The 15000-nt window shown below is 33.8% G+C and overlaps 2 protein-coding genes across 3 annotated transcripts; one reads left to right on the forward strand and one right to left on the reverse strand.

The window, feature by feature from the left end:
* Nucleotides 1-765: 765 nt before the first annotated feature.
* On the reverse strand, nt 766-4285 carry LOC121975316. The gene is made up of 6 exons (XM_042526892.1): nt 4024-4285; nt 3343-3441; nt 2858-3020; nt 1990-2308; nt 1833-1887; nt 766-1141 (listed from the first exon to the last, which is right to left on the reverse strand). The coding sequence occupies exons 1-6, from the start codon at nt 4156-4158 to the stop codon at nt 1073-1075; spliced, it is 840 nt and encodes a 279-aa protein (XP_042382826.1). The 5' UTR covers nt 4159-4285; the 3' UTR covers nt 766-1072.
* A 5157-nt stretch (nt 4286-9442) lies between these two features.
* On the forward strand, nt 9443-13881 carry LOC121975317 (probable serine/threonine-protein kinase kinX). 2 transcript variants are annotated; one of them, XM_042526894.1, is made up of 2 exons: nt 9443-9783; nt 11918-13881. In XM_042526894.1, the coding sequence occupies exons 1-2, from the start codon at nt 9634-9636 to the stop codon at nt 13589-13591; spliced, it is 1824 nt and encodes a 607-aa protein (XP_042382828.1). In that variant the 5' UTR covers nt 9443-9633; the 3' UTR covers nt 13592-13881. The 2 variants fall into 2 exon arrangements, with proteins under 2 accessions (XP_042382828.1, XP_042382829.1); XM_042526895.1 differs by lacking the exon at nt 9443-9783 and adding an exon at nt 9889-10705.
* The last annotated feature ends 1119 nt before the right edge of the window (nt 13882-15000 follow it).

Below are 15000 nucleotides of genomic sequence, written 5' to 3' on the forward strand. Positions count from 1 at the left end.
ATATTTGATATTTCATCTATTATATTTTCAAAGATTTTGATTTTCAATAATCTATAACTTTATCAAAGAATATTTTGTTTATAGTTATTTAGATTTTTCAAAGATATTTTTAAAGATTTTTAATAAATACAATAATCCTTTTATTCATGAGCAATGATACGCAGAGTGAAAAAAAATCTCAGAGAAAAGTTTAGGAATAAACATATAAAGTTATGACCCACCATTTTCACTTTTTATGGGTCCATCACTTTATGTGTCTATCTTTGAACTTCTCTATGAGATTCTTTCTCTCTGCACATCATTTTTCTTTATTTATTATGTTATATTCCTAAAGCCCGTGCTTCACCTTGCGCTTTAAATCCCAAGACCCTTGAGTATTTTTTTCCGCCTTACACTTTGGACAATATGTGCAAATATAGGCGGCTTCATTTAGGGGAACAAATTAGAGAATTACAATTCAAATCTCAATAAAAAAAAAAGAATTTTCTAGAAATTAATCTCCAAATCCGTATAAATTTATCAATCAAAAAGAAAAACTTTCTATTTTCAAAATTAGTAGGGCGAAATTAAGATACCTAAAATATAAAAAAAATATATATATAAAAAAAAACTTATGGTCTTGCTGAATGCTAATGAATTCCTTATATGTACTATTTTCTACTATTGAAGATTATTAGATCATGATGCTGGAATGTACTTACAATTGAAAAGAAAAGTTACAATCGATCATGGAGCGCCACAGGAGTGCAAAATGAGACATGCCCGTAATCCATGGAGGATAATTATGCATCACTTGTATTGAAGAATGTAAATGTTTATAGTTGGATGTATGTGTTTCCTGGCAATATCAGGCATTTTAAAGATAATTACATCGCATCAAATAGTAAGCGATCTACATCCCTTATCTCTTCCTGTGGCTGATCCTAAACAACAGTCTCGAAGCCCTAGTGTCCTACAACTTGCGATACAACTCCACCATAGAACAACTGTGAAAAAAGAAGACGTGCAGCTAAAATGGAAATGTGCAAGCTTCTTCTTTAGCAATTGATGAGTGTTGTGCACAATCTCTGCTTCATTTTAGGGCATTGCGAAGCGTGTTGTATGCATCGACACAAACCTTGAACTTTTCCTCTGCTATAACCTGCAGTAACAAAAGATTATTCTCCTTCAAGGTGTTTTAAAAATAGCCTCGATGCGAAACAAAAAAGGGTAATAAGTTCACAATTAGCACAAACACAAGAGTACCCAGCAATGTGATCCCAAAAATGCATATCCCAATGCAAAACATTTTTGTAGTCGAGAAAAAAACCACCACGGGAAACCAAATCCATTTGTCTACCATAGGAGCTTGTGTAGTAAATTTATAGGTACACATTTCCTCTCAGCAACTAAATATTTAAGGGTTTTTTTAAATCAATTAGACTTTGAAGTTTATCGTGTTTCACTATGCCCCTTCCAGTTCACGTGTCATCATTTAGTCCAACAATCACTAATCAATAAAGGTAGCAAGCGGTCAATTAGATGACTAAGGGTTTTTTTTTTTGTCATTTAGACAATACAGATATATAAATAAATTGAATTAATGGTACTTCTTGTAACTTCTCAAAAAAATGAATTCTTAATATCACACTAGAGGTTCAAGAGAAAGCATTAAGGTTATTGGTTTGATGTTGTGATAACTTGAATTCATTTTGTAAACTATAGAGGACAAAGTTGGACTAAGTGACTTGAAATCTAGAGATGCCAAAATTATTAAGAAAAAAGCATGACTTCTGCAAAGAAAATTTCAAATAAAACCCAAATACACTTGTGCTAAATATTGAGAAGCAGACCTGAGAAGGGCCTCCATGCTTGTCAGGGTGCCACTTTAAAGCATGAGCATGGAAACTGGCAAGAGTAAGTCAGATATGAACTTGTAGAATATCAGAAATTGCAAATGGAAACAAAGAAACTTAAAACTAAGTTAGTTTTGTCTAGAAAGCAACTTACGCAGATTTGATAGCATCTAGTGTCAAGGGACCTGTCAGTGGCAATTCCAGAACTCTTCTATGGGATTGCAATCTTACATCAATTGATTCTTCTTCTTCTTCTTCGAGATCACTTTCATTCCATATCCGAGTCCTTGATTTAGCCTTCTGTGAACAATCTCTCCACTCAAATCCACCACAAAAATTGTTGAAATGAAGTTTTTCGTCTGAATTAAAAGACCATGTAAAAGATCTTTGTCCACCAAATCTGTTGAACTTGGTACTATGATGCTCATAACCACCATCATCATCATCATCAAAGTTCTGCCCACGTTGCCTATCTAAACAGCATGAAGATTGTTTGTTTGTGCCAAGAATTATCTAGGGTAACAGAATGAATGCAAGGAAAGTAGACAATATGTTTACATAATAAACCTGCCCAACTGTAGCAACACCAATACTTGTTCCAGGCAAAGTTGCTGCAGATTCAGCTGTTCTTCACCTCCTTTCAATTACTTAGATTTCTCCCTTAAGTTGAGTTTTAGCAGCTACTACTTATCATGCTTTAAAAGCAAAAGAAAGTGTTCTGCACCTCATTTTAATTACTTACAATTCTCTGAAAACTAAGACATAGTTTATGTATCATTTATGTAATTTATCCTTTGTTGCAATTCAATCTTTAAATTTAAACCTATGTACAATTTTTCAAATATATTTCCTTTTTTTCCTAAATTAAACTCTAGGATATTACAATCACCATTTTTACATAGTATTTTGATTCTGAAAAAAACTTGTATTAACCCTTGGTATTTAAATAATCGAACTGTGTAAAGCAATGGTGAAACCAAGATTAAATTTCAGTAAGAACTTGTTGCAGAAAAGTAACTTACGCCTGTTTTTGTCATGTTTACTTTTCCAACAGTCTGATACTCTTTGATATTTTGATTTATCTTTACTCTTTGGCCGTTGATTTTTGTTTGATTCACCCATATTGTCCTGTAACTTGAAATTTCTACTGCCTTTTCTGTTACCAAACCAACCAATATCTTCACCCTGCAAATATTTCTCTCAATGACTCAAATAAGGCCAAAGTTAGATGAACCTAGCTGCTCTAAAAGAATGCATCAATAGAGAACATCCACAATTACTGATGAAGATCACATTTGCATTATGTTTCACATAAACCAGATTAGGAACCCATCTGCTTTGAAGAGAATAACGTAATTACTAATGGAGGCATTATATGCAATCATTGTTCTGAAGATTGCTTTCAGTGAACCATTTTTGCAACTGCAGTAGAGGTGGTGTCACTGTTGGGATGCCAAGGATGCATAGACAAAGTGACAATTGAATATTCGAAATTGGCCTGTTGTACCTGAATGTATTGCTTGGAGGAAGTTCCATTGAGACAGATATTTCTAACAGCTGTCCTTGCATCTGATCGCTTTAGACGGACTGAAAACCTGATTTTATTCTGTTAATGGACGGATTGTTACAGAGATAAATACAGGAATGTATGTAAGAAAAGTCAAGTGTAACACAATTATTGTGATTTGTAAGATCAAGCTAATAATTGAATTTTTTAGATAGATAAGCTTCGATATGCATTTGCCATATGTAAGAGAAAAAATAATGAGTTTACCACAGTTAAACGGATGCATCTTTGAAAATTCTCAATTCGAAGACAGTGGAGTGTTTCAGCAGGCAAATTATACAGCTACAACTTTAGCATGAAACTCATACTATTCAGTTCTGTTTTTCTTCCTTAAATCTCCATTTATTTACGGATGCTAAAAGGAAGAGATAACACTGGAGATATATCAGTATGTTTGAAGGTTAGAGACAGCATACAAAAAGCCTAAAAAAATATACATTTTTGGCAACGAATCAATTTATACAAACCCAAGGTTGACTAAAAATTGAGGACCTTTTCTCTTCTCTCTCTCAGATTCAGAATTTCGTGTAAAAACGAGCGCCAAAAGCCCAAGCAAACAAGCAGGGGAAAAAAAATAAAGTTCATGCAGAAACTAAAGCCGAGAGGAGTTCAACCACTGACCTCGCTATCCGATCGATCGGAGCTGCGCCTGGAGAGGGAGGTCGGAGAGGAATGGAACAGTACGCAACGGATCGGCGGCAGCCGATGACTCCATTCCCGTGATCTGAGCACGTTCCTGGAGATATATGCACTCATCTCTGCAGGAATTGAGCACTCTCTCCGCTCTGGACCGCCGTATAGAGTATTCGTGAGATCGCCGGAGGTTAGAGGACGCTTAATTTTTGCGCTCCTTCACTTGAATCTAGGGTTCATCTTCCGGACTGTCTTTCGATAAGGCAACTTGGGCCGAAAAGGACTAATTGGGCTTGTAATGGGTTAAAATCGATTTTATATTTTGAGTCATCATCTAATATATACATTAAAAATAATAACAGATAGATGACAATGACATTCCCTATTTTGTCTATGTTAAATCCGGAATATAACTTATAGTCAGATACCAACTTTTAGAATATTCATACCTATTAAGCAATAATCCTTATTATAGTTTCTTCAACAATTATAATGAATTTTTTATTTTGTGTATTTAAGAAAATATATTATAATTTCTTCATTCTTTTTTAAATTTGGCTAGATAAATTAGGAGATCAAATATGAGTTTTATGTGGATTATTCATTGAGCAATTTTTATTGATAAGGGATATGAGATAATTCAAAATAGTATTTACTTCCGTAGTGAATTAAATTATGCCTAGAAACATGAGTTATTATCTAATCTTACTATGAGGCACGTCAACGAAAAAGTCATCGGTGATTTAGAGGTATTGATAAAATCACCACAAACTTGAAGACAAAGAGGTTGTCGGAAAAGACTTGTGAAGAGTAAAAGAATGCAAGAGAGGTTAGGACAAAAACTGAGGGACCGACTTCGATCCTCTAATATTTAAGTCAGTCTTAGAGGGAAGACGATGAATTCGTCAAGGAAGATGAATAGTAGTAATTTTTTTTTTTGCTCCCAAAGCATACCTCCTTCTACATTAGTGAGTCTCTTTCATAATGTCTTCCCAACTCTTTATCTTCTGTATTAATTGTGCATAATGTCTTTCTCAACTTTTTGTCTTACCTATGTACTAATGGTGCATAAGGACATCTCCAAATAAGATTTGAGCTCTAAATAAGATTTTTTTTTTTTCATTATTTCAATATATCACATCAATAATATGAAAGCTTATTAAAATATCTCCTGTTAAAACTCTAAATGATTTTTTTTATCTCATTCATAGCATGAGTTACATGACTTCATACATACTACATCAAATTCAAGATAAAAAAGTAAATTTGTATTTTCACTAACAGTAAATTTTGTTGGCCAAAATTTGACTAGCTAGAAATGAATTATAATGTATACATGTAATTAATATATAAATATGATATTATTAAAATATCTTTGATGATGGCTTACAAAATTAAATGTATTATGGCTGATAAGATTTTAATTATTTAGCACTATCCTTTTACTAATGCTCTTAAACTACAAACCTCAAACTTTACTTTTACGATGATTCAAGATATTTTATTCAGCCTTTTAGATTTTATAAACCTCTCATAAATCTTATATTGAAAATACCCTAATATCTTCTCAACTCTATCTTCCCTGTGTATTAATGGTAGGACTCATGTGTTGCTAATCAATCAGGAAAGATTGGCATGTCAATTTTCACCGGAAATGAGTGACGAGTCATCTCGGCTAGGGAGACTGGCAAGTCCGGCGACAGAAGTTGTTGATCGTTCGACGGAAGTTGCCGATCAAGGAGGAAGCCGCTATGGAGGGGACGGTCCTATTGACCTCCCTTGACTTTAATAGCCAGCTCAGCATGCCGCACGTCAATTGATGTCATTTGTACCCGTGGCAACTCTGAATAGATTGAATAGCCTGAATAGCCTGTATCATGATCCTTTGTGAGTAAGGTGAAAGGTCAAAAGTATTTAGCAACATGAATTGAGAACCTTCGCGTAGATAAGATACTATCGAGAATTCCTTTGTGAGATTGAGAAAAAGGCGAGGGTGTAGATGAGGCAAGGTGAGAATTTTGTACATTGTGACACTTCATTTGCATCCTAAGACTCTTTCTAACAAGATATATAAATAAATTTTATTAGAGCAATATTAATTTCTCCCTCTTATTTTCTCCAAAGTTTTTATCGTGTGAGTAACAATTGGTTGGGTGTGTAGAGGCTTGTCTCATTGTTTCTTGTAAGTTGATGATAAAAAAGTGAATTCCAAAGGTGATGCATACACATCATAGGTTGCAGCATAGAGGTGGGGTCTTGGCCCCAGGGCACGGTGTAGCCGCGAGGTATCAAGGTGGATACTTGTCATGGATCAATCCTCAATTGAGACATACATAGACACTTAATTTGGAGAAAAAGATTGTGTTAAGGGATCCACCGTTCGAGTACTCAATTCAGAGCCTGCGCAACCCTAATGGATGAACTATGGAAGTCGGTTGTTAACACACTACTGAGAGCACTTCTAAATTTGCTCAGTGAGCAAAAGGGAGGAGAGTTCCTCACCTTCAAGACTAGTCGGATCTGTGAACGTCTGGACACCTTGATTAAAAGAAAATAGAGGTGAGGTATTAAAATTATGTGAAATTTCTTAGTAATGTTCTTGACATGGATCATCACACACTATAACAAAGTTAGTTGAGTTGACTAATTAAGTTAGCTCCAATTCAGGCCATCAATTAGATTGAGTAGGTTGGTTAAGTTGATTAATTTGATCAGGTCAAAATTATCAACCAAATCATATACTTCAATTATAAGTAGGTTAGTTTAGTCTTATTCATTTGATTAATTTACCAATTTAGCGAGCCAATCACTCTATCAGTCCAGTTGAGTAGGTAACTAATTAAGCGGGTCAATCAAGTTGAATTATCTAATCCTCATTTTAATGAAAATCACGTCTTTTTCTATTATCATAAAAAAAACATCTTATATCTATATTTTTACTTTTTAAAAACTACCTTTATTTTCCATTTTGTAACAATTATGATCTCATATTTTATATATATATATATATATATATATATATATATATATATATATATATATATATATATATATATATATATATATATATATAACTCTCATTAATATTAGTCAACCAATTAATATCATTTTCTAACTACTATGAGAATATAATAAAATTATAACTGCAATAATAACTATAGAATCTTAACTGCAATTGAGTAGCAACTATAATCTCATAATTTTTACAATAGTATAAAAAAAAAATGATAGTTTCAAAATATAAAAATATAAAATGTAAAAAGATGGGATAAGACCTTTTAATAATAAAAATGGAGTCCCAAATCTAAATAACATAAAATTAATATTGTCTAACATAAATTCTTTATCAAATTTTAGTGGAGTGTTAATGCCAAATCCAAATGTAATCATCTTTCGCACACAAAAAATAAAATAAAATAAAAAAGATAAAAGAAGAAATGGCCAAAAAGAAAACACGCCTCTTTTTATAAAAATCATGTTTTGAATTTATTATAAAAAAACCATCTCATTTATACATTTTACTTTTAAAAACTATTATTATTATTATTATTATTATTATTATTATTATTATTATTATTATAATAGTAGTAGTAGTAGTTATGAATGCAATTACGTTTTATAGTTACTATACATACTTCAATTCTGATCAATATAAAAAATTATGTTATAGTAGCACTTCATCTCTTCAATATTGATCAACATTAGTCGATAGCCAAGATTATATTCTACCAACTATAAAATTATAATTGTTACAATTGTATAATTATAATAAATACTAAATCATAACTTTACCATTATATAGTAATTATGACAACTACTATAATTATATAATAATTATAATCTTATAGTTGTATACAGATGCAATGAAACAAATTAATATTGTCTAATATAAATTCTTTATCAAATATTTATTACATTTTAATGGAATGGGAGCTCTTGAATATAGTTGAAGAGAACTCCATCATTCATTTCGAGGAAGTAATTCCGTGAATATGGAGCCATAGTTTGTAGAATCGTGATCTTACGTAGAATTGATTTAGGGTCAGGATCGGATCGGTTAGGATCGGATCGTAAGATCGTACGATCCTACCAAAATCCTTTAAAATCTTATCATACATGATTAATAATTAGAAAAAATACCTAAAAATTCATTTACATATAAATAAATAACTAATTTTGTATATATATACAATCATTTACACTCAACACTTAAATTATATTACTACATGTACAAATTTAAATTAACTTATAATTCAACTATCATTCTCGCATAGTAATAATATTTATATTTTTCATATCATAAAATGAAAGAATATAAAATTTCTATTAACACAATAATAATAATAACATATTCAATATCAAAAATATTTCCTTGGTTTATAAGATAATTCAATTTAAAGATCAACAAAACACCTAACGTATATAACAGAAGTTATTAAATCCTTTGATTAAAATATGAACGTCGGAAATAATCTTCTAAAAACTGGTTGATATCACACAATACTAGACAATATGCATTCAAAAACTTATTATTTTGAAGAAAAGAAATGACAGAATATTATTGATAAAAAAACTAATTTAAAAATAATTAAATATATGTTTAATTAATTTAAAATCCTAATGAGATGAAAAAAAGATAATAAAAAAAAGATAAAATCTTCTAGACATTCGAAAATGATTTAAATGATATTTTTTGAGTTTGAAATAATATGGTTAAGGATAAATTTTTAAATTTATTAAAGATTTCTGAATGAGCTTTGATTTGATATATTATAGACCCCGTGGTTCAATCCGAGTCATGTTTCAAAGCTTCCATCGATTCTGCTCCGATCCTACCGATTCTGTACCGATCCTACCGATCCTGCTACGATCCTACTGCAAAAAGCGATTCTGCACGATTCTGAATCGATTTTGGATTTCTGGATCATAGGATCGTACGATTTTACGATCCGGATCGTGATTTTGCAAACGACGATGGAGCCACTTCTTGATTCTTGTTTATATTATTATTATTTTATTTATTAAATATCTTTTTATTTATATTTAAAGAAATAAAAAAAAGAGAAATATGAAGAAAAGATTTGTGAAATTTTTTATTTTGAGTTAAGGATGTGATAATGAACGAGTCTCCGTATGGATGCCATAATAATAAATTTACTAATGATGTTTGAGACACATGAATAAAAAATAAAAAAAGAAAATAAAAGAAAAAAGAAAAATAAAAGAAAAAAAAGATGAAAGGCGTTTCACTTTTGGAGAATCGGTACTTTTTGGTAAACCCGGCTGAATCCTGCTGTTCCTTCCAGTTGTCCCACCTTCCGTCCGGCGAGCGACAGCGTGCGCCATTTATGGGTAAATCACATTCAGGTAAGAATAATCACGTCACATCATTATGAATAAAAATAATAGCATGCGCTGGAAGCCAAACGCTGCTGGAAACAGCGGGATTGACTCGCAGCTCGCGCCACTCCCACACTCGCTTAAATTTACACTTCCGTCCCTCTTTTCTCACAATCTCTCGCTCACCGGAGCGGCGCAGGAGCAGCAGCAGCAGCAGCCGGGTAGAGCGATCGCAGGGCGACAGCGAGGGTCCGGATCATGGGAGCGTGCGCGACGAAGCCCAGGACGCAACCGGATGCCCCCCCGCCGCCGGATCCGACCGCGGAGGACGGCGTCGGGGAACAAGGCGCCGACCTAGGATCGACGCCCGAAGAGACTCGCCGGAAATCGCTCGGCGACTTGTTCAAGGTGCGGTACAGTTATTAATCTGTCAGAACCTCCCCTTTTTGGCCGAAAGTGAGGGGGAAAAGCTGGATTCATTTTTTTCTTCTTCTTTGGATCGCCATTTCTGCGCATTAATTAGGAGAAAAATTGGTTGATCTGTGTATAAACATCGATCCCTTTGCTTTTGGTAGTTAGGGGTCAGTGTTTTCATCCCAACGCCGCTGGTTGGTAAATGGCTCCACTGGCATGGCGAAAACAAAAGACAAAATGCATATCATTTGGATGTCAGTGATTGCATTTATTTCGTCAGGCGAGATCACATGCTTGCGAATTATTGGTTCGCTCTCTGCATTTGCAAACAATAGTATGATCTGAAAGTATGCTAATTATAGTACAGTAGCTGTTTGGTAATTCTTCTTTGAAGCAGATAAATTGGTAAAAAAATATTTAAGATATATATGATCTAGATCGAGGAACATGCTTCTTTATCTTAACCTTCTTTCAGTTTGATCGATATAAATCTTCTCCTTTTTTTTATTTATTTTTTTGTACTAGTCAATTTTCTGGTTTTTTCTGCTTCTTTTCTAACCAAAGAAACAATGGAACTCACGAAGAACACCTCCTTCCAAAGTTTTCATGGCACATCGACCATTCTACAAATGATCAGCATTGTTATTGATGGAGTACTATTTCATACCCCTCAAGTTGTAAATTTAAACAGAAAAAAGAGCTAATTTGCATTTTGTGTTTGTAAGATCCTTAAGTTCAGGTTGTTCATATCTGGAACTTTCATCACACATTGGCAGAATTCATGTAGTTTTCCCCTCTCTTCCTTTCTCTGGGAATACAATATTTCAAATGAGCATATAAACTCAGCAATACGACAACATCTAGTGTATGGAAAGCTGTCATTGATCGCAACTGATTCAGTACTGACAATAATAAGGTGATTCTTCATAATAATTGGCTTTGGTCATTTGCACAGAATTCATAGAGTTTGCATAGTTGCCCTGAGTTATACTAGTAAATCTAAGTACAAATATAAATGCTCACCATATTACATGTCATTATAAACATTCATAGATTCACAAAAATTTACTACAGATCAAATGAGTATACCAAGGTCTACTTTTCTCTCTAGTGCTACTTAGTTTTTTTATTACTTTTTTTAACCTTCGTTGCTCAAGATCTCATGAAGGAAATACTTTGCTCAAGATCCCTGAATTCTATGCTTCATGGTTTATTGTTGTTTTATCTTGGATTCATATAGTTACTTTTAGTGTTCCACTCCCACTTTTACACGAGGCAGTAAGTTTAGTTCCTGCAGCAACCAAATATTGGCATAGCCTTTATAATGATACAATCTCTTACCGTCTCATTACTATGCATCCAAAATATCAATTGTGCTATTTGTTTTAGTTGTGTTTATCACTCCAGGTTGTCCTCTAAACTTTAACTGAGACACTAAGATTGATTGATAGCTGGCGTTTCTTATTTTTTTTACTTGTAAAGATCTTTCATACTCAAATTCTGGCACATGCACACATGCTTAACAAAATAGATCATGATTACCACTTTTGATTACTTTGATGTTTCTTTGTATCTCACAGCTTGGTTGGATTACTTTAACAAACTCACCAACTGAACTTGCTATTGCTATTCTTCACCTAGAACTTTAAATCTAAATGCTGCATATTGGCCGACAAAATTCTACAGGTCTTCTGTTCTCTTTTTGGTCAAAGGAAACGATCAATGTATCCATAATGGGGTTTGAGATATCTAACTGCTAACGATATAAATATAAATTAATCCTTTCTCTAATAGCTCGAGCCTTTGGGATAAGTGTGGCCAATCAACTCTAATAGTGCGATTACAAGTGTGGCTTGCAGAAAAGTTTCACTATCTTGTTAAACTTGATTCCTCCATCTAATTGTAAAGGCATTCCATCTAGATATAGTCCTGATCTAAGTTTCAGTTTCTTGTAAGAAATTTTATGTATCAGTGTAGTTCTAGATTCCATTATAGGTCAGTGTTTGTCATTCCAATCATAACTGTTAACAAGTGACATACTTGCAGGATGAAATGTTCAATATGTTTACCGAACAAAGTTCGTATAACCTCATTTAAATATATACTAATTGTATTTTTTTCTCCATAGAATGAAGAGACGGTCAGACCCTCTGAGACTAAGACTGATACAAGTGTTGCATCGGAAACTACTTTACTAGAACCTATGGTAGCAAAGGAAGATGTGGACAAGTCGAGGACAATCGACAAAACAGTCATACAGGAGAAAGAAGTACATACTAGGGTATATAATCTGGAAATGACTGAAGCGGAAAAGAAAGAAACAGAAGAACACCCTACTAAGATTATTCCTGAAACAAACACAGAAGAACCGCACAAATCTGAAGAACACCGTGTTGAGAAGAAGGAAGTTGAGCTGCATGAACCAGAACAGCTTGAAATGAAGGAAGCTGTGCCGCATGAAGCAGGAGAACATCCAGTTGATATATCTAATGTGGAAGTGAAGGAGGAAAATCCACATGAAACCAAAGTGCAACCTAATGTGACATCTATACTTGAACAGAAGGAAGCAGAACGGCATGAAACAGGCAAGCAATCTACTGAATTATCTAAATCTGTAATCCCAGAGGCAGAAGAGGAAGAGGAAGAACAACTTAATGAAGTATCTAGAATCAGCACCAAGGAAGCAATACCACATGAAACAGAAGAGCAATCTACTGAGGTAGCTAACGCTGGAAAGGATGAAACTGAATCCCATAACACAAAAGAACCTACTGAGGTATCTAAACCAGAAACTGAGATGGAAACACATGAAAAGGAAGAACAACCTAATGAAGTATCTAAAGTTGACATGAAGGAAGCAATGCCACATGAAATAGAAGAACATTCCACTGAGGTATCTAGTGTTGGAATGAGCAAAGCTGAACCACCTAACATAGAAGAACAACCTACTGAGATATCTAAACCAGAAACTGAGGTGGAACCACATGAAAAGGAAGAACAGCCTGATGAAGTATCTAAAGTCGACATGAAGGAAGCAGTACCATGTGATATAGAAGAACGATCCATTGAGGCATCTACTGCTGGAATGAACAAAGCTGAACCACATAACTTGGAAGAACAACCTACTGAGGTATCTAAAGAAGAAACTGAAGTGGAACCAGATGAAAAGGAAGAACAGCATGATGAAGTATCTAAAGTTGACATGAAGGAAGCAATACCACATGAAATAGAAGAACAATCCATGGAGGTATCTAGTGCTGGAATGAGCGAAGCTGAACCACATAACACAGAAGAACAACATACTGAGGTTTCTAAACCAGAAACTAAGGAAGCAGAGCCACATGTTGCTAATGCTGAAACAAAGCTAGCAGAACTAAGTACAAATGAAAACCCCACTGATATAGAAAAAGAACCTACTGTGGGATCTAAAGCTGAAATGGAACAAGGAGAATCACGAACAACAGAAGAAGCTACTGTAGCATACGAAGCTGAAAGAAAGGAAGCAGAACCTCGTGAAATTGAAGAACCTTCAACTAAGCTATCTAAACCTGAAATGAACGCAGCAGAGCAACTTGAAATAGAAAACCAATCTATTAAACCTGAGACTACTGAAGCTACTATAAAGGTTACGGCACTTGAGACCTCTGTTCGTTCTGCATCAACAAATTGTGATTCATATGCATCCAATGTGGAACCATTGGACTTAGAAGCGAAAACCTTTATCGACACTGCTAAAATGGAGAAGATGGAACCCATTTCCACACAAGGAGATAAAACGGTCCAGGAGAAAATAGACGTGTGATTCCATTCTCTCATTATTGCAAAGTATTTGCAAACTCTGTTGGGCAGATCCGATAGGAATTATTGTTTTTAGCTTTGAGTGCATGGTCGTGCAATGTGTCTAGCCTCTGCATTTAATTATCTGCATTTGCTGTCACCCTTGTGTCTTTCATGATTTGCATCTCGATTTCACTGTAAAGTAGCATAGACAAGGCAACAAAATTGGCTTTTTGTATTTGTAAACTTACATTTCTATTCTCATATATTGTTTCGCTAGAAGGTCCAAATATAAACTTTGAATATTTTCTTCTATATGTTCTTGTTTGAGGAGAATCTAGCTGGTGCAGAACTCTAGCGAATCCAATTGAACTCGTCCAGTAAGTATTAATGAAGCCCCAGGTGTTCATTCACGTGGAGGTGATTGATCTGGTCCATAGAAGTTTCTCATTTGTCACCTGATAAATCCGAGTTGTCACCCGATAAATCCGAGAAGTATAGATGGGTCATGGATGGTCCAACACCAAAAGTGGTTTGGGTACCGTAAGTGTTTATTTGCACTGTTTGGGAATTGAATACTCATTTGAGAAATGTGTCAATCCGCTTATCTTCACATCAAGCCTCTTGAGTGCCCAACAACAAGACTTCTGGAGTTATGATGCAACGAGACTTCCGGAGTTATGATGCAATGGTAAATATCTAAATTATTATTCAGATATTCATGATTCAAACCTCAACTATAACGAATTTATAAGAATTTTTTTCTAAATGGGGCACGCAACTAAAGGATGCTAAGCTCCTGGACTGCCCACTGCGAGTGCTTCCCGATTTATCTTGATGGTCGGTGGAAAATTTTCGTAGAGTCATCACCCCAGACTCAACGTTATTAATTTTTTTTTAAGTGTCCAACAATTATTAGTGAACTAATGTCTTATCCGTCATCATGATGTGCTTAATCTAATCCAAACCATCCAAAGGCTTAGATATAGGGCTCAAGAAAATATGGGTCAAACCTAATTAATAATCAAAATTAGAAGTTCCGTTTGACTAATTTTGAAATTCATTTTGTTTTAAATATCGGTTAATTCGACTCAATTTCAGATTTAAAATATTAATTAAATTAATTAAATTGAATCAAATTTAGGGCTCATCAAAATATGAGTCAAATTAAATTAAAAGATGAAATTAGAAGTTCAGTTTAATTAATTAAAAAGTTATTTTTAAAAAAATCAATTAATTCGATTAGTTCAGTACGATTTCAGATTTAGGATTTAAAAAATATTGATTTAATCGATTAAATCGAAATGAACAACCATCAAACTATTATATATAGTGACCTCGAACTGCAACAATCTCCTTGTCTCACGCGAGTGATGGACTCGATCATTAGTCGACTTATAATAATAAAATCAGTTAATTAGTTCTTAATTCAGG

The sequence above is a fragment of the Zingiber officinale genome, chromosome 4B (assembly GCF_018446385.1).
Source record: "Zingiber officinale cultivar Zhangliang chromosome 4B, Zo_v1.1, whole genome shotgun sequence".
NCBI classification, from domain to species: domain Eukaryota; kingdom Viridiplantae; phylum Streptophyta; class Magnoliopsida; order Zingiberales; family Zingiberaceae; genus Zingiber; species Zingiber officinale.